Source organism: Mustelus asterias, chromosome 4, assembly GCF_964213995.1.
Source record: "Mustelus asterias chromosome 4, sMusAst1.hap1.1, whole genome shotgun sequence".
Classification (NCBI taxonomy): Eukaryota; Metazoa; Chordata; class Chondrichthyes; order Carcharhiniformes; family Triakidae; genus Mustelus; species Mustelus asterias.
The window spans coordinates 42,367,934-42,389,236 of NC_135804.1; the positions used below are offsets into that span (position 1 = coordinate 42,367,934).

Here is a 21,303-nt window from a genome sequence, read left to right on the forward strand (position 1 = left end):
TGATCAGAGGATTAGATAGGGTGGATAGTGAGAGCCTTTTTCCTCGGATGGTGTTGGCTAGCACGAGGGGACATAGCTTTAAATTGAGGGGTGAGAGATATAGGACAGATGTTAAAGGTAGGTTCTTTACTCAGAGAGTAGTAAGGGCGTGGAATGCCCTGCCTGCAGCAGTGGTGGACTCGTCAACGTTGAGAGCGTTCAAGTGGTTATTGGATAAACATATGGATGATATTGGAATAGTGTAGATTAGAGGGGCTTTAGATTGGTACCACTGGTTGGCGCAACATCGAGGGCCGAAGGGCCTGTACTGCGCTGTAATGTTCTATGTTCTATGAATCCCTTTAATTGATGCAGCATCATATAGCAATAGGAAAGCGTTCCAATTCATCAATATTCAGCTGGCCATAACTACCAGCAATACATCGTGTATGTCGATATCTCCTCCTCTGCCAGCTCAGGACAATGCTTTCATCTTAAGGTCGCCCCATATAACAGCCAATTTCAGAGTCCTATTGTATATCTGGCTGGTGTAACAGCATTGCCCTCTCCAGCTATAGTTGAGTCCACCGATTGCTATACAAATTAGTTGACCCAGAAAACATCTTGGGGATAGGAATGCACCCTTTTAAGATGCCAAAATAAACTCCTAAAGATTTACTAGCCCTGAACTACTTGGGTTCTCCCAAAAGTTGTGTCTTGGGCTTGGTGTTGGTTTAGCTCAGTTGGCTGAACAGCTGGTTAGTGAAGTAGAGCAACATCACAGCGCAGGTTCAATTTCTGTACCAGTTTAGGTGATTCATAAAGGCCCCAGCTTCTCAACCTTGTCCCTCACCTGAGGGGAGCAAAAGCAGGATGCTGGAAATAAAATGAGAAAATGTTGGTAAGACTCAGCCAGTCAGGCAGCATCTATGGAGGGGGAGAAAGAGAGAAAAAAAAGAGTTAAACATTTCAGCTCACTGAGCTTCCGCCAATGAAACAAACATTGAAACGTGCTTATGCAAGATACTGCAAATGCTGAAAATGTGAAATAAAAACAGGAAATGCTGGAAAAAAAACTCAGCAGGTCTGGCAAGAGTCTGTGGAGGGAGAAAGCAATATTGAAGTGTGCTTCAGGTGCAAGAGCAATGGCAACTGGCCACACTTCTTCAATACGCAAACCCTCGTCTCCACAGATGCTGCCTGACCCTGCTGAGTCTTTCCAGCACTTTCTGTTTTGACTGTACATCAAGAGGGATTTCATAGAATCCCCACAGTGCAGAAGGGGGATCATTTGAAACCATGGCATCTGCACCAACTGACAGTGTATCTTACCCAGGATCTCTCTCTCCCCTCCCACACATATTTAGCATGGCTAATCCATCTAAGCTACACATCTTTGGACTGTGGGAATAAAATGGAACATGGGGGAGGTGGGGGAAGATCCACGCAGACACAGACAGAATGTGCAAACTCCAGACTGGCAGTCATCTGAGGAGGCCAGGAATGAACCACAGGTCCCCCTGGCGCTGTCAGGCTGCAGTGCTCACCAACTGTATCACCCCCCCCCCCCCTTGTTTACTGCACACTTGACAGCAGGGACTGGCGCGCGCGCGCACGTACGCTCACTAACAGCAGGCACTGGCGCTCGCTCGCTCGCTCACTGACGTCAGGCACTGGCGCGCGCGCACGCACACTCACTGACAGCAGGCACTGGCGCGCGCACGCACGCAGCCTGCGCCGGGCACTGCCACACAATGGGAGGGGGGCGGGGGGGGCCGGATTGTGACTGACGTGTCATCCCGGCCAATGGCGAGCGAGATGAGAACAATGGAGCGAGGCGGGACGGACCAATGGAGAAGGCGGCGCGAGTGGGAGGCGGGGCTGGAGGGGACCAACTGTCAATCAGCGGCTTTAAATGGCTCCAGTGCTGCCCGCGAGCGCTGCCTGAGGGGGGGGGGGGGGGGGTAGCAGTGTCGGCGGCACCGCTTCCGCAATCCCCCCCCGCGGCGCGCACACACACAAACAAACACACTGCAGCGTCAATGTCAGCTCCATCAGCCACTGCTACCCCCCTCTATCCAGCATGGCTCGCCAGGAGCAGCAGCAGGGCGGCCGCCGGACCAAGCAGCGCTTCGAGGAACTTTGTCAGAAGCTGAACATGGACGAGGGGGCAAAATGCGAGGCTTGGGCAAGTTACGAGAGCATCAGCAGGAAGTACACACTGGAGGTGGGTGAGCAGAGCTAGCCCGGGGTGGGGGCGGAGGGCTATGTCTCTGAGGTGACACCCGCCTTGTAAACAAGCAGCCTGCCGTCTTGACAGCTGGAGCAGGAAGGGTGGGGTAGAGATAACATGAGATTGCAAGGCAAATCTCCCTCATCCCCCAGCACCTAAAATGAGGGGAGTTTGCAGCTAAACGTTACTGACTAGCAGCAGGCCTGCTCATCAGCTATGCCAGTTATAAAAGGCCTGATCCCCCCCTTCCCCCCTTTCAGCAAATCGCCCCCCCTCCTCTTCAAGTCCAGCAGCGCCTTTGCCTGACCCACGTTGCCAAAGCGAAGTTTCAAATCGTCCACCTAAACAAACAGCCTTGCAGAGGAAGCACCGGAAAGTGCTGTTTGTTTATGCAGTGCCAACTGCTGCTGAGTTACATGTACACAAATGAGAAAGTCCACACAGCTCAGGAAGGTTATACCCAGCACCACATCCAGTAGCTTCTTCCAGGGTTTTTTATTGCATCTACTCCCCCTCCCACATAGAAGTGGATTCCGAGTGCTGACCACTCTCTATGACCAGCTACTTTTTTGATTACAACTTAAGTTTTGGACTCTGCCTGATTGAGGGTGGCGTTTGCCCTATTCCCGCAGTTTAGTTTGTAATAATAAAAAGTTGCATTTATCTAGCACCTTACACATCCCAGGACACTATTTACAGCCAATTAGCTACTCTTTAAATGTACACTGTTGTTTGAGAGACCTTGCTGCGTGCAATATGTTGCCTCCAAACAACAAATGATCAGTGTATGTTTTTTTTCTAGTCTTGACTGAAATACAAATGTTGGCTGTGACACCAGGATGCTTTTTGTAGTGCCCATTGGAAGTTTTATGTTTGAGGATCTGTTTAATGTCACACAACAGTCAATCAACATAGCAATTCGCTCTGTCCTATGACAGAGAATATGCACAAATGGAGTGGAGTAAATTTACCAATCTAGCAGAGCTCAGTACTTGTACTCAGCTTTGAAAATGTTTTGGATTGATCAAAGTAGGCATCAAGAACACATTAAGATTTCATGTTTCTCTTGTGATTATTTACTTGGGAATCAACCTTGTTTCTTCCCTTCACAGCATCTCCAGAACTTGAATGAGCCCAATTTTGCTAACTAAAACGACTTGTTGATTTATGGGGCCATTAATAATTTGGGGGAGGGGGTAAACGCAGCTACTTAAGGACAGATTTCAGCAGATTTTTAAAAAGATTCCCATCCAAGTGGAAGATAAAAAGGACAAGTGGTGCGAAGAGAAAGTTTAAGAGATTCAACAGTCTGCTGACCGTTTTTTGAAGCCATTATGGCCATCTATAGACAGAGGTTAAATGGACTAAACCTCTTTCGCTCACAGGATAGTGTTTCTTAAGGATTACAATGCCATTTGTCAATGCTGCAGAAAACATTTCCAGCAATCAACAGTGGCAGTTGATACTCGCCAGTCTATCCCCGAGTGGCCTGTGGTAGAATTACAGATGAACCATCAATGGGAGAGCTGCAACAGACAGGCAGATGAAAAACATCAAAGCCTGCAGTTCCAAAGGGATTCCAACTGAGGTCTTCAAAGCTGGTGGGCTTTTGCTCACATCAAGACTCTGGAAAATACTGAGCACTTCTCAAACCTTGGCAGCCATCTCTCTCAAAAGGCCACCATTGACGAGGAGATCCAACGCTGGATCAGCTGCACCAGCTCTGCCTTCTACAAACTAAGGCAGCAAAAGAGCTCTGCAAGTCAACAAAAAGTCCTAGCGTACAGAGCAATTATCTCGCCACACTCCTGTACTGCAGTGAGACATTGACTGTATCAATGACACAAGAGTGCTAGAGAAGCTCCACTAGTAATTCCTCCATCATATCCTCTGGATTCAATGGGAGGATAATTGAACAAACCTGGTAACTTTCTTAAAGCCGGTGCCGCAAGCCTCTAAGCCAGCTCCTGATGGACTGGACACTGTATGGATGGCTGAGAAACATCTTCCCCATCAGTCCCCATTTTCTTAACATTCAAATTACCAGGGTTGGGGAGGGCAAAAGAAAATGCTGAAGCATGACAGCATTGACATTAATGACAAGAGTAACTCGCTGCCAATCATTCAAAATGGCAATAATGTGTCCATCAAGCTGCATCATGCTTGATGGACAAAGACCTTACTGAGGAGGTAGAGCAGAAAGAGGAGGGAAGAATAGGAAGCCAATCCTGCACTTTGGATCCTTTTACCTTGTGGAATGTCCTACCCCTTGTGCCCAAAGATCAGCATCCTTGAACTGAGGAACATCCCACAACAACATCCTGTCCAAGGTTCTGAATTGTCACTTCCCAAATTTGCGCTCACTTCTTTCAATCTGGTTCAGTGCTGCCAACAATCTTGACTGTCCTAGTTAGCAGAGTTACCTCCTTTTCCCACATTGACGTGGTATTACTGGATAGCCATTTCTGCTTTGTCAGTTTGCAGGTCTGATAAAGGCATGGATGAGTTATAATTTCCTCAGAAATGAATCCGAGGAAGACAAATTATTTTTTTTGGCTCCCATCAAAAACTGCATCGGTTCCCAGTGTTTAGATATTTCCTCAGTATCCCATCTTTTCAACTGTGTTTTTGTTTTTTTTCTCCCCCCTAACCCTTTCATGACTGCTTGGTGTCTGTTTTTCATTCATAAGGAAATGAAAGTTTATTTGTAAATCTGCAATACAATTGCAAGCTGTAAGGTAGGATAGAATGTGGAAAGAAAAAAAACATCTTCAGATCTTGGGCACTTTACGTTGCAGAGTCCAGCTCGAACTGCTTGTGGCTTAGGGTTGTGTATCTATCTCTAGTTATATGAAGCCTGTGCATTGTTTCACAATGTGATGGCATGTTTCAGAACATGCGCATTAGGAACAGTCTCCTTCATACAGGACTTTTTTAAAAAAATCCAATTTTCACAATCCAAGCAATAGTTAAAGTACTGGAGTCAATGACATGACTGGTTCACAAAATGGAAATGTATGTTCAGTATATTGTGCATCAGCTGTAAGAAAGTGACAGACAGATATTTGTAAGTGAAGCCAAAACATTTTTTTAAAAAATGATAAGTGTACTCAATTTAAAAATGTCCCTGTTGCAGCAATTTTGATATTTTACCTTTGAACTTCCACTATTTTCATACCTCTCCACCACCATTCACTTCAGAGTCAGAGGTTTACAGCATGGAAACAGGCCCTTTGGCCCAACTTGTCCATGCCGCCCTTTGAAGCAGTTAAGTGGTCTGATCGTGGTTCTCTCTGTATTTGCCAGGTGTGGTCAATTTTAAAAAGTTTGAGTGCCCCCAACTAAAGCTGCTGTGGACTGTCATAGTTAAATACTGAAGTATTGGGTTGTTATTTAGAATGAGCAAATTTCTCTCTCCCATTTTTGAAATTTATTTCTGTCGCATAAAATGCAAGGTCGGAGTTCTCCACTGTAGTCGAACAAGTTCATTTGCCTCCATGATCTTACCAAGATCACAGACATGGTCCCATTCTTGACTTTTACTGCATTGGCAGCTAGCATTTATACAGTGCCTTTAAATGTAGTATATTGTCCCAAGATGATTCAAGCGGCATTAACAAAATTTGACACCAAGCCATTGAAGGAGATAGTAGGACAGGTGCAAAAAGCTTGGTTGAAAGAATAGGTTTTGGAGTGTTTTAGAAAGAGTTGGGGCTTTTGCAGCTGAAGATACAGCTCCCAGTTGTGGAGCGATTAAAATCAGACATGGCTAAGAAGAGGGCAGATAGCTTGGTGGATTGTAGGGCTAGAAGAGCCAGGGCAATGAGGGATTTGAAAATCAGGATGATTAGCAGCATTGCTAGAACAGGAACCAATCTAGTCAGTGAGCACAGTAATGCAGAATGAACGGGACTTCGAGAAAGCTTGGATTTGGGTTGCAGAATTTTGAATGAACTCCACTTTATGTAGTGTGGAAGATGGTAGAAAATCAGCAGTTGATTTGTACTCCCATGTGGACACAACTTTTGTGTCTTTAAATGACAGGCTTTGTGGTAATAGGTTCCTACAACGTATCACAGTGCTTCCCTTTCAATTGCTCGAATATTAACAAATGTAACATTGAGCTGAATTTTTAATTTCACAAATGTTCAACCTGCCAAATATTTCCAGTCTTGCTCCCAAGACCCTCTTACCCATTGCCTTCCTGTTTTTCACTTTCATTATTCCCTTCTTTTATTACTTTCTTTAAGGTGGTTTCACTTGTTAGTTAATTGATTTCCAATATCCCCTAGCCATGTCATAGAGTCATGGAAGTTTACAGCATGGAAACAGGCCCTTCGGCCCAACTTGTCCATGCCGCTCTTTTTTCTTTTAAAACCCCCAGGCTAGTCCCAATTGCCCGCATTTGGTAACTATCTAAATGCTTTTTAAAAGACAAAATTGTACCCACCTCCACTACTACCTCTGGCAACTTGTTCCAGACACTCACCACCCTCTGAAAAAATTGCCCCTCTGGACCCTTTTGCATCTCTCCCCTCTCACCTTAAACCTATGCCTTCTAGTTTTAGACTCCCCTACTTTTGGGAAAAGATATTGACTATCGAGCTGATCTATGCCCCTCGTTATTTTATAGACCTCTATAAGATCACCCCAAGCCTCCTACGCTCCAGAGAAGAGAGTCCCAGTCAGTCCAGCCTCCTTATAACTCAAACCATCAAGTCCCAGTATCATTCTAGTAAATCTTTTCTGCACTCTTTCTAATTTAATAATATCCTTTCTATAATAGGGTGACCAGAACTGTATACAGTATTCCAAGTGTGGCCTTCCCAATATCTTGTACAACTTCAACAAGACGTCCCAACTCCAGTATTCAATGTTCTGGCCAATGAAACCAAGCATGCTGAATGCCTTCTTCACCAATCTGTCCACCTGTGACTCCACTTTCAAGGAGCTATGAACCTGTACCCCTAGATCTTTGTTCTGTAACTCTCCCCAACGCCCTACCATTAACTGAGTAAATCCTGCCCTGGTTCAATCCACCAAAATGCATTACCTTGCATTTACCTAAATTAAACTCCATCTGCCATTTATCAGCCCACTTTCTTCTTCCACTAGTTCCAGCTTTGATATTTTCTCTTCCCCAGAAGGTAATTCCTGATCACTACATATTGTGTTAGATCTGCAAGGTCCACCGTTCTGCAGTCCCCTGGCAGACTGGGGAGTGTGCAGAGCTCCTAAACAGCTTGAGAACTGATCAGAGCACTGCACCAATGGAGGATTGTCCATTCTGTAGGCCTCCCAAAGAGCTGATCTTTGTGCTGAAGATACGCAGATTAGTGCACATTTAACGACTAAACAAAATCAAAACATTATAACTGCAAAGTACATGAGAAGCACTGCACAAGGAAGAAAGGGAATGAGAGATGAATCTATGTAAGGACCTGAGAAAGAGAGAAAATGCGGCAGTATTTAAGAATGAGAAACATGAATTTGCAAGAGGACATTTGAGCACATGACAGAAAAAGGACAGGAGTATGGGAGTGTACAAAAGGTTTAGAAGTATAAAGGATTTGTTGTTAGTAGGATGTTTGTGCTCGAGAAAGTGGCATTGTAAAGATACAAGAGGATTATGTACAGTGAGTGAAGTGAAAGAATCTTTTGGCCCTTCACCTAATGGTTAAAACTGCTTGCGAGTACAGTACAGCAGTCGTTTTAGTTATTTGCACCTGCAGTTTCCATTACATGCTTTTGGAGGCAACATCGAAAATAGAAGCAGGAGTAGGCCATTCAGCCCTTCGAGCCTGCTCTGCCATTCACTTTGATCACCTAATTCAAATATCCTAATTCCACCCCCCCCCCCCCCCCCCCCGCCCCCATATCCCTTTAGCCCCAAGAGCTATAGCTAATTTCTTCTTGAAAAAAAAAAACAGCGTTTTGGCCTCAACTACTTTCTGTGGTAGTGAATTCCAAGGTATAGAAGTATAAAACAAACTTGATACTTTAATGAGCAATTTAGTCCTCAATCCATTTTTGCTTTGGTAGGGAACCCACTCAATTTTCCAACACTACAATGAGACAATGGATACAATGCTTGGTGCAGTACCTCTAAAAGCCTTACAATAATCCCAGGGTCATTCATTTAGCCTCAGCTAGATTTGTTTTTTTTTACATTTTTGATTGAAGATGTACCTACTTTTAATCACAACACCCAACATGTTTCAGAGGTGTCATTTATCAAGATGGTTGTAGGGAAGGCCTGGTGGAACCATGTCCTGATTATTAATTCTTCATCCCTCTAATTTAACATTCATTCAGTGAAGCTATGAAAGTTACAATTTTATTGAGTAAAAGTTTTGTGCTACAACATTACCATAATATCCCACTGTATACAATGATGAATGGAGCTCTGGTTTGATCGTTATCAGAGCTTGAACACAAAATGGAAATAGTCACATTGTGGATAGGTTAAGTGCCTGGAATAACATTCCATTATATATTTCAAATGACAATCCATTGTTTTGCAAGGTGTCACTTTCAATGTATTAACTATAGTTTTGCATAATTCTACATTCAGATGGCACCACTTCTCTGCCAGTACAATAGGAATTCATTATACTTAATGGCATTTGCTTTATGAAAAACCTGTGTAAGGAACTTCTGGAGTGCAGGAAGCAGGCATTGTCATTGATTGTTTTCACTGATCCAGCAATGCCCATCATACTTCAACTATCACACTTGTGTTATGTTTCTGCCTGAACGTTGGTGAAATTTGAAATATCAAGCAGCCACTCCAAGAACTCATTATAAACACAAGTATCTGCTTTCACATTTTTGACAGATAATTTTAAACTTATTGAATGCAAACCTGCTTTGTGGCACATTTTAAAAATACTACTGTCCACTTAGCATCTGAGAACATCTAGACTCTCTCAGATAAGCCAAGGAACGAGACAACCAAAACCAAAAATGCAAGTATGGATGAGGACAATCACATAATTCAGTCAGTTTAATTTCTAAACTAGTCATCAGGAATTCTGCCCAAAATAGCTACAAGGAAGGACAATTTAAGTGAAGTAATGCATATACTTTGTCCAAAACCATGCAGTTTGCTCCTTTTCAAAGAACCCAGAAGTGGGACTAATTGGATAGTTCTTTCAAAGAGACATAATGCACTGACACAATGGGACAAATGCCTGCTTCAGTGCTGTCTGATTGTGTATAGTTGTATTGCAAAGAACTAAGACATTTCTGTCCATGCTTGAATCAGTTCACACAAAGATCGGATCAAAAGGGAAAGGGAAATCTTTTATTTGGCCCAAGAACCTCCTAGATTTCCTTTGAACCATCCTCTCATGGAGGCAAAGATGTTTTAGCAGCATGTTAACTAGTGCCACATCACGTCAACACAAAAGCAAGAGCTTTTTTGCCCTTGGATTTCTCTCATCCCTTTGCCAATCACTCAGCTATTTCTGTCCCATTCCCCACTGGTTTGCCACATTTTCTTATCAGGTTCTTGGGTTCTCTGTTATACAAAGGATCCATTTACAGATAACAGCAAACATTCATTTAAATTATAATTCCCAGAAGCTCAATCCGATATACAGACCACCTAATAAAAAACATATACCTGAACTTCAAAAAGAAAATCCTCGAATAAGTATGTTAGTTCATGTGTTTTTTTTAAATGCAGGTTTGGAAAAGCTTCCCATTTGCTGTGTCATTAAATTAAGTCTATGACCAAATATTAATCTCTTCAGGACAGCAAAAAAGAATCTATGCCAGAATGGAAATAATTAACTGCGCTATGATAGGGTTTCTTTTGTGTTTGAACCTCTGCCAGGGAGTTAAAAGTAGATATGGTTTTCCAACATAATTCAGATCACTTTGACTTGATCAAATACAAGCACATCAGAATCAAACTTTCTAAAAATCCATATTTTCTTCTCGTTTCATTTTTATTCCTTTTGCAAATTGGCGCAACAATAAATGTTGCTTAAAACCCAAACTCCATGATAATTGAACTAACCAAACAAACTAGTGACAGTTGCTCGTAATCCTTGTCAGTAAATGATATAATGAAGTCATTGAACTGAAAAGTTGTGGCTATCTGTAATTAGTTGTATAATTTAGGGAAGATTATTTTATTTCAGGGAGAAGATCTTCACTGGTTGGCTTGTGCCTTGTATGTAGCATGTAGAAAAGCCATTCCATCAGTGGGAAGAGGAACTGTAGAAGGAAATTGTGTCTCCTTGACAAAGATCCTACGCTCTTCTGAACTCAGGTAGGAATATATTAAACCATGTTTGGCTAACATGATTATTTTACGCTTCAAGTGCAATTCATCTACCTCTTTCTTACCAAGAGTAGGTTTATATTTCAGAATAGATTCTCTGAACAGCTTAGCCTCAGTCTCTAGAGGTTACCTATGGTGACAAAAATGTGGTACCACTGTTATGGGTGTACTGAAGAGAAATAGCATTAGGCTGTAGTTAAGTCAGTTGCATTCTGTAAAAAGCAAATTTGGGAATATCAAGAGAAATCGTAGTACAGTTATTCTATTTTCTATACTACTACCACCAATAAGTAGAAGAATATTGCTCTATTGAAATTAATAGATATTTAATTTCCACTGTAATGTTGAATAACAAAATCATTGAACTGTCCAGTAATGTTACAGATTGGCACAAAAATGGCCCAGAAATAATATATGCAAAGACCAGCCACATTTTGGTGAATAAAACCCTTCCCAAACAAGGACCTTGGCACCAAGGTGTGAAATAACCAAAACCAGTCAAGAAAAAGAACTGAAGAGGGATAGTGTTAGGGACCACATCAGAAACCTCCAAAGTATATTATGAAGTTAACCTAGACCTAAACCTTTTTTTGATTTTGGCATTAGTGTGAGCACAAGGTGTTTCACTCCAGGTGTGATTCTATAGACCCACTTGGAAGCTTTTAGTTAAAAAAAAACTTCATTTAACAACATGATAAACTATAATAAAAAGAATTAGCATAATTTTTATCAATTGAAATACTTAAACATGACCAGGAATAATTCTTATCAACTAGCTATCTCTATAGTTCCAATTTAAGCAACATCCCCACAGACAAATCTTTCAACAGAAACAGTTAGCACAACAACATAGGCTCACATGGATTTCCAGCCTTTTAGCCCCTCTGGCCAGAGACACAGAAAGACACCCGTCTTCTGACTCTCATACAGCAGAACTTCAGGAGAGAGAGAGACATAGAGAGTTACTTCGCTGCTTCTCTCCAATTCCAAGCAGCTTACACTGAGCTTATTTTTCAGTGTAAGCCTAGTCCCACACAGTCACATGATATTTCCTATCAATCAACATACTTGAAAAGTTTATTTATTAGTGTCACAAGTGGGCTTACATTAGCACTGCAATGAAGTTACTGTGAAAATCCCCTCGTCGCCACATTCCAGCGCCTGTTCGGGTACACAGAGGAAGAATTTAGCATGGCCAATGCACCTAACCAGCACGTCTTTCGGACTTTGGGAGGAAACCGGTGCACCCGGAGGAAACCCAGACACAGGGAGAACGTGCAGACGCCGCACGGACAGTGACCCAAGCTGGGAATCGAACCTGGGTCCCTGGCGCTGTGAGGCAGCAGTGCTAACCACTGTGCCACCGTGCTGCCCCCTCAAGCCCCACTTGGGGAAAATACTAAAATAACCAAATTGCATTATCCCAGATTAAAACAAACACTCCAGCAATTAGGATCAATTCTGCTTCTGCAGAATCAACATGTGGGCTGCCAATTATAGACAAGGCGGCATCAGTCAGTAGAACAGGTTCCTAAATAAAATTGTGCACAAGAAACATGACACAAAATGCATTTCTTAAAGACACGGTATCACCGCAATAGAAAGATCAAAATATGGTTGCTGTTCCTATCTATTGGTTATAGAAACTGGCTTGAGGTCTTGGGAATGAAGCCCCATACAACTCAAAAGAAAAGCTGTTGCAGAGAGCTATGAAAAGTGTCAGAAGGTACCCGTGGGGGCCTGTCGATACTGTTTAATTTATCAAGGTAAGTAGAGGATGATCTTGCTCTAGAGTCCCTGCAGTGCAGAAGGAGGCCATTCAGCCTATCAAGTCTGCATCAACCCTCCAAAAGAGCACTCTACCTATACCCACTCCCCCAGCCCATCCCAATAACCCCATGCATTTACCATGGCTAATCCACCTAACCCACACTTCTTTGGACTGTGGGAGGAAATGGGAGTACCCAGAGGGAGAATCAGTCACCCAAGGCTGGAATTGAATGCTAGCCATTGTGCCCCCCATCTCCTCACTATAAGATTTTTAAACTATGAACACATTTGAATGTAAATGCTTTGTATTCAGAAAAACCATTTACTTAGATGGACTTTTGTATGTGGAACAGTTTGATCGAGTTCTTCAATAAGATGCAAAAATGGGCAGACATGGCAGACCTATCCCAAGAATTCAGGGAACGTACTGAAAAGCTGGAGAGAAACTTCACAGTTTCTGCTGTGATATTCAAGAAGTGTGAGCCCATCTTTCGTGACCTCTTTAAGGATCCTCAAGAAGAACAGCCACCACGACAGCATCGGGGTCGGAAACAGAGGTGAGATCTGAAACAACAAAAGCAATGTTCTACAGTCTATTCAGACTTGGTACTGATTTGCTAGTAGTCCTTCTTGGCAATATTACCAATTTGCACAAAGCTGCCTATTCTTCAAATAAGTTAATAGCACAAAAGATTTGGGTCAGTAGTACATTTTACAAATTGTCATACCTGATAAATGCTCATTCAATATAAAAGCTGTTTACAGTTGTAGTTATCTGTTAGAAGAAACTCGAGCTTAAATAATTGCTATTTGGAATTACTTTGAAAAATATAACTGCCGGATATGTTTGAGCACAGAGTATTGAGGTAAATGTATTCAATTAAGGGAAGGGCACCCCCAATTCTGTCAGTCATGCTCTGAAGCAAAACAAGAATGTTTCCTTCATCTATCCTCACACACATTTTTTACTCTGGTTATCCCTGTGTACAAGTCTGCCGTCTTATGCAACTGCCATTCTCTCCCTCTGTCTATCCATGGTTTTATGCCTTTGCATTTGTGTTTCTCCCTCTGTCTCCGAAAGATATCTAAGTGTTCAAACAAATGTGGTTTATTAACACAAATGGTTTACAATGTGCTAGGTTTTGGTTAAATTAGGAACAAACCAAATGGTTTGGAACTAAATCAATGTGTCACAGAATACATTGATTTCCAAATGCACACGTGAATTGGTTCCGGAGTAGTATGGTCAGTTTTCATGTCCTAAACTTGGGCAAATGGGTCGGTGTATTTGTTAGGAATGGTCCTGCTGTAAAGCAAGTATTTTTTTCTAATTTGGAAGAGAAGTCCAAAAACAATCCTGATATTTCTGGAAATTCAAGGAGCACGTGATTCTGAAGATACATGATGTTAAGCTCATGAGTTTACTCGACATTAGGTGCAACAGAAATACATCATGTAATAAGTGAGAGATTCTTAATTCTAGACTAATTGGCAGCTTCACAACAAAAAGATAAGAGACAGGGCTAACCTAGGTAACGGTAGACCAGTTTGTTAAATATTAGATGGAAAAAAATAAAAGCTAGTATTTGACAAGAGTTATTTCTATTATGGTTGATTGGGGGATGGTGGTTGGGGGAGGATTGAAGGCACAGGTTTAAGGTAATTGGGGGGAAAATAGTAGCATCATGAGGAAAAGTGACTTCACACAACGAGTGGTTAGGATCTGGAATGCACTGTCGAGTGTGGTGGAAACGGGTTCAGCAGAGCCATTCAAGGAGCAATTAGATTACTTGGAACAGGAAACATGTGCAGAGCTATGGGGAGCAGACATGAAATGTCACCAGGTGAATTGCTCCTTCAGCAATCCAGTACAGACACAGCAGGCCAAGTGGTCTCATTCTATGCTGTAACCATTGTGAAATTGGCTGATGCATTTCCTACACGTATTGAGGGCTTTCTAGTAAAAGCAGACTATTCTGTTTGTCATATGAAAAAATATCAAAAGCAATTCTGAATTGTGACAAGCTGGAAAGGAATCTGGAAAGAAGATCATATAGAGACAGAACCATCACTTAAAAAGTATCCTTCTCAGGACTGATTAAGTTGAATGTATTGCTACCAAAAGGTTGCCCTCACTGATACCTCTAGAAAGGACATTAAAACGGATATTGTTATAGCTTTTTATTTAAAATAGGACATGTTAGTGTATGAAGATTTGGCCGCATTCCTTTTTTTTTCTCCCCCTCATCACTGACTCCTCAAAATAATTGCACTCCATTTAATTGGAAGAAAAAAAATGTAGGGGCAGTCTTAACAGATCTTACCGCCAGTCGACCTCTAGTTGTCAGTAGCTGGCTTTCCAGCAAGAATAGACTTTGTCCACTCCCTCTACTGGCGTGAATCACACTTTGCCTAATTTTTTGTACTAGGTGGCATAAGATCACGTCTGACAGCCCAGCAAAAGAATGGGCACAATTCTCTCCTGTTTTCACACATGTTTGGCACTTAGAATTCTTTTGGTAAGATCGCCTTCATAATTACTTTTACCAGCTCTCCCAACCTCTGTTCCTGCTGTCCGAGGCACATTTTTTGAATCAGAAAGGATGCGCAAATTGAGAAGGTGGACAATGAGAAATTCAGCACCATTATCCTGCACACTTTTATCCCAACAAAACTCATCACCAAACTCTGTGGCCTAGGGCTCAGCTCCTTTCTCTGTGACCGGACTTCCTAACCCACAGACCACAATCAGTAAGGATAGGCAACGACACCTCCTCCACGATTATCTTCGACACCAGTGCCCCGCAAGGCTGTGTCCTCAGCTCCTTATTATACTCCTTATATACTTATGACTGTGTGGCCAAATATCGCTCCAACTGCAGTTTCAAGTTTGCTGATGACACTGTAGTGGGTTGGATCTCAAACAATGATGAGATGGAGTACAGGAATGAGATAGAGAATCTGGTGAAATGGTGCGATGACAAAATCTCTCCCTCAGTGTCAATAAAACGAAGGAGATAGTCATCGACATCAGGAAGCATAGTGGAGGACATGCCCCAGTCTACATCAGTGTTGATGAAGCGGAAACAGTTGAGAGCTTCAAGTTTCCAACAACCTGTCTTGGTCCCTTCACGCTGACTCTATAGTCAAGAAATCCTACTAATGCCTCTACTTTCTCGGGAGGCTAAACATTCAGCATGTCCACTATGACTCTCACCAATTTTTACAGAGGCACCATAGAAAGCATCCTTTCCGGATGTATCACAGCTTGGTGTGGTTCCTGCTCTGACCAAGACTACAAGAAATGATGAAGTGTTGTGAACATAGTCCTGTCCATCACACAAACCACCCTCCCATCTATTGACTCCATCTACACTTCCTACTGCCTCGGAAAAGCAGCCAGCATAATCAAGGACCTCACGTATCCGAACATCTCTTCCGCCTTTTTCTGTCAGGAAAAAGATACAAAAAATTTTAAGGTCACACATCAACCGATTCAAAAACAGCTTCTTCCCTGCTGCCATCAAACTTTTGAATGGACCTACCTCGTATTAAGTTGATCTTTCGCTACATCCTAGTTATGACTATAGCACTATATTCTGCACCCTCTCCTTTCCTTCTCTGCTATGAATGGTGTGTTTTGGCTGTACAGCAAACAAAACAATACTTTCCACTCTATACTAATACATGTGACAGTAAATCAAAAATAAAAATCAGAAGAAGCATCTTCGTCAAGAGGTTAGAAAATTGAACCTGCTAGTTGAAGTGAATGTCAGAAGCATATGACATGATGGAGAAAAGAATAGAAAGTTATCTGGAGGTTTAGGTAAACTGAATTGTGTGAAGCATATCACCAACATAGGATAGTTGGGATGCATGACTTGTTACTGTGTAGTAAATTCCGTGTAAAGATGAATTATCTGTTTCCATATGGTTAATCCCATGTAAAGTCTTCACTGAAGTATAATGTAAAAGTACCACTGTACAGAAGATACTAAAAAGTGTAATCCTGCAAGTGTTCAAATTTACTCACAGAACTAAAAAGAGACTATTCCAAATAACCTTGAGAGCAAAACTTGGCAGGTATCCACAATGCGTGCTCCAATTTAATAGAGATGGCCAAAGCAAGTGCACTATCAAATATGGATTATGAAGCTGCACTTGGAGATCAGATTCAGAACTTCAAAAATAAACCTTAATTTGAATCAGTTCTTAATTTTGGCTGAATTATTAGTTCAGTAAAGCTAGAATATGAAATTATATACTTCAGTTGAAATAAATAATTAAAACACACAAGCCATCAGCTGTTTAAATAATTTAAAATTGGGTGCACCCAATGAAATCAGAACATTTGACTGCCCATGTTAAAATCGGGTAAATACAAAGCAGAGGGTTTGAGAAGATTTAACTGATTGACAGGAATGAGAAAGAAATGAAAAGAACCAATACAATTTATTAGAATTGACTGAGAAAATCCAAGAGCAGGATGTTATAGTAAAGCTAAAGATTCAGGGAAAGTAACATTCTAGAGACTTATACCAAAGGATAATATTGATAGAAATCATAAGCAACTTTGAAATATTAATTGATCCCCATAATTGAACCTCTGGTCAATTAAATAAAAAACAAAATGCTGGAATACTCGGGTCAGACAGCACACGTGGAGAGAAGAAGTTATTACATTTCAGATCAACAACCTTTCATTGTAACTAGCAATAAGACTCAATGCTCAAGTTAAAACACATAAAGGCGCCGCAGATAAAGATAAGGGCGTGAATCTGGCAGAGAAAAAAAAAAATCAAGATTATAATAAAGTTGCATCAGCATACTAACCATTATCCCACCACATGATGGTGCGTCAGAGTGATGGGATGACGTTTCCCAAAGTGGAAGTTAGTACTGGAGTGAAGAGAGTGTTTGTGCAACAGTTCCCAAGGAGATGAATGGTTTAATCCTTCATCTTTCAGCAGGAGAATGAAAATGCAATGGGAGTTAAAATTACTCTCAACAATAACAGTGTAAAATGAACAAGGGAAAAAACTAAATAAGGATGGTGTGTGAAAGAGACAAAAGGCAAGTAACCACATATTTAATATAGTGAAAACTAGCTAAAGCCAATAATAGAAAAGATGAAAGTGTGTGAATGTTTGAACAGGAGCCTGAAACTGCCATTGCAATTCCTGAACAGTACAGGAAGAGAGGAGTGGGGTGCACACTACTGAAACAAACTACAAAAAGAGACAAGTCATAACAAACACAAGTTTCCGTAAATACAAAATTTAAAGTGGAAAGGATTAAAGATTGTTACACCACAAAGCAAACATTTCGGTACAACAAATATAGATAGACATTTATAGAAAGAAAGTGTAACATATCAATTAGAATTCTTATAATTAAATGAAGAATATCAAAATACCTGAAGCTGAAAAACATATTAAACCAACAAACAAACAAATTCAAATGTTAAGTATCAACACACAATCAACAAAAGGAGAAAATAAGGGATCTCATCACCTGAGCTTGGTGATAATTTGCAACTAAAATTCTAGTTGGGTCTAGTTGCCTGTAATTGGAGAGAGATTGCAAATCATTGTGATAATTATGTCCATTTACTTAGATCCCACATTTCCAATATGAAGTAGCCTAATGAAAATAATTGAAACAGAGCTCATTACTAAACAGCTATGAACAAAGATTTGGTTGAGTGGTTGTGAGAGAAATAAAAGTTGATTAACAAGACAGATGAATTTAGAAATCTGACAACATTAAAAAATGACAGAGGCACCTAACAGACAGGAAAGGTCTATTTTGAAAGGTAGCTGTTCAGGGAAAAATCAATATATGGTTTAAAATTAATTGCCTTCACGAAGTTTAGGAGCAACAAAAGTAATTCAGAGGTGGGGGTGGAGTCTCAGGAGTAAGAGCCCAGGTTATTCTTACAGAACTGAGAGATCCTCCTAGCTCTGCAAACATTATTTACCTTTTATACTTGCCAGTTTTTATTGAGCATAGCATCCACAATACACATCTTCCCCATAAGCCTTTACAAATTGCATCAGGGTCTTATCATAAGACCCCTATTTGCATAGAATAATGAGTTTTCTCTCTCTTCAGGCAGGTTCCTGAGCTTCCTATTTGAAGGCATTAAGCTATATGATAATTGACAAGATCAGAGCAGCAATAGGATGCTACGTGGCTATTTTAGAATGTGTTATGATCACGTGAGGTGGAATGGCACCCTTCTTGTTGTTCTCCTTGTTTGATCACAACAGGTTTTTTTGTGATAAAAAGGTTATGCTTGCCAATTTGCCGAGCCTTTAACTGTTTATGTGACTATAAAGGGCAGTCAGGTTTCCTTGCACATTCAAGTGATTGGGATATGGCTTTAGTTTTATTTAAATCAATTATTGGTTCCCACCAGCAAATTCATAAAGCTATTGTTTTTTTTATAATGTATAACTTGAGACCAGGGTGCTACTGCCTCTATTACACCTAATGAGCTGAGTTAAAATCAGTCCTAATTTTTTTAAATCGATATCTCAACTGTCTTTTCAAATTATTTCTAAATACACTACAAAGAGTTCATCATAAGAATATAAGAAATGGAATAGGAAGAGATCATATGGTCCCTCCAGCCTGCTCTGCCATTGAATATGATCATCGTTTATCTTCTGCCTCACTTCCATTTTCCTGTCCCTTCCTTGTATCCCTTCATTCCCTGAGAGACTAAAAGTCTGTCAATCTCAGCCTTAAATATATTGAACGATGCATTATCCACAAAACACTGGGTAGAAAATTTCAAAGATTCACAGCCCTTTGAGTGGCAGAATCTCTCCTTGTCACAATCATAAATGATTGCCCCCATATCCTGAGACTGATCCCATGTTCTAGATTGCCCAGCCGGAGAAAACTACCTCTCAGCGTCTACCCTGTGTTACAGAGAGCAATGAGAGAGACCTGAGACTTTTGTTCCCTTCCCCTTATTATCCATAATCAGTAAGAAAAAGGCAAATACTTCAGATGCTGGAATCTGAAATAAAAGCAGAAAATGCTGGACAATCTTAGCAGATCTGACAGCATCTGTCCCCGGAGGGTCATCCAGACTTGAAACGTTGGCTCTATTCTCTCTCCACAGATGCTGTCAGACCATTCTTCCTATGAAACTCATATCCAAACTCCATAGCCTGGGCATCAGCTCCTCCCTCTGCGACTGGATCATGAACTTCTTAACCCACAGACCACAATCAGTAAGGATAGACAACAACACCACCTCCACGATCATCCTCAACACTGGTGCCCCACAAGGCTGTGTTCTCAGCCCCCTACTATACTCGTTATACACCTATGACTGTGGCCAAATTCCCCTCCAACTTGATTTTCAGGTTTGCTGATGACACCACCATAGTGGGTTGGATCTCAAACAATGACGAGACAGAGTACAGGAATGAGATAGAGAATCTAGTGAACTGGTGTGACAACAATAATCTCTCCTTCAATGTCAACAAAACAAAGAAGATTGGCATCGATTTCAGGAAGCATAGTGGAGAACATGCCCCTGTCTACGTCAATGGGGTCAAAGTTGTGGTAATATAAACAGGGCCTAGTTTTAAGGCTGATAAAATTGGATATCCTAAATTAAAGAATTGGGCATATTAAAATCAAACACAGTCAAACCTCGGGCAGGCCAATTGTACAAATACACAAACATGTCTGGGCCTGACCCATCAACCACCCATCAAAGGTCGTTGCACTCTACTGATACTTAGCAGGAGATCATTGCACCTCATTGAAATGCACCGGCCTATTGTTAGAAGCCCAGATCTGGCCAGACTTTCTGTAACCGAGAGTTCCTGCAGTTACATGTAAGCAACAGCATGGAGATGGACACCTGGGGGCGGATCCTGGTGTCCTGTCAGGCAAACATCAAGAAACCCACTGGGTATTGGAACCCCCTCCTGGGACCTCATTGGCAGGAAGCCAGAGAAGTTTCTGGAAAGGCAAGCAGGCAAGGGGATAAAGGAACACATTTTCAGACACACCAGTAGCAAAGACTCGACGAGGGAGACGACCTTGACCATTCGGAAGACTGACCAGAGAAGGAAGGAAGGAAGAAGCTGCCATCGAGACTCACCTTCGTGACAACAGACCTGAGGGACTCGGAGAATCGAGCCTGCAGTTTAACCAAGCCATCTTTGCGGGTAGTATACTTGAATCTGGGGTATCATCTTGTTTTATGTGGGTAATTTAAGGGTTAATAGTGTTATTATTAATAAACTTGTTGAACCTTTACTTGTGTTTGTCCTTTGTCCATCTTGCAAATAAGGGCACCGGGGTAAAACCTTGGAGTAAGCAAACTAGTCGAAAGTATCTGAGAATTAACAGGTACAACAAAGTAGAAATGGTCGAGAGCTTCAGGTTTTTAGGTGTCCAGATCACCAACAATCTGTCCTGGCCCCCCCATGCCGACACTATAGCTAAGAAAACCCACCAATGCCTCTACTTTCTCAGAAGACTAAGGAAATTTGGCATGTCAGCTATGACTCTCACCAACTTTTACAGATGCACCATAGAAAGCATTCTTTCTGGTTGTATCACAGCTTAGTATGGCTCCTGCTCTGCTCAAGATTCAAGAAATTACAAAAGGTGTGGCCCAATCCATCACGGAAACCAGCCTCCCATCCATTGACTCTGTCTACACTTCCTGCTGCCAAAGCAGCCAGCATAATTAAGGATCCAACGCACCCCAGACATACTCTCTTCTGTCAGGAAAAAGATACAAAATCTGAGGTCACGTATCAACACGCTCAAGAACAGCTTCTTCCCTGCTGCCATCAGATGTTTGAATGGACCTACCTCGCACTAAGTTGATTTTTCTATACACCCTAGCTATGACTGTAACACTACATTCTGCACTCTCGCCTTCCCTTCTCCATGAATGGTATGCTTTGTCTGTATAGCGCGCAAGAAACAATACTTTTCACTGTATACTAATTCATGTGACAATAATAAATCAAATCAAAAAACCTGC

General features: G+C 41.5%; 1 protein-coding gene across 1 annotated transcript in view; it reads left to right on the forward strand.

Annotated features, from left to right (window-relative positions):
• The first annotated feature begins 1,873 nt into the window (after positions 1–1,873).
• Positions 1,874–21,303, forward strand: part of rbl2 (retinoblastoma-like 2 (p130)) — a 133,005-nt gene continuing 113,575 nt past the window's right edge. The window contains exons 1-3 of the mRNA XM_078210886.1: positions 1,874–2,206; positions 10,363–10,493; positions 12,629–12,832. Of these exons, the coding sequence (XP_078067012.1) occupies positions 2,063–2,206; positions 10,363–10,493; positions 12,629–12,832 (479 nt within the window). The 5' untranslated portion in view covers positions 1,874–2,062. The remainder of the gene's footprint in view (positions 2,207–10,362; positions 10,494–12,628; positions 12,833–21,303) is intronic.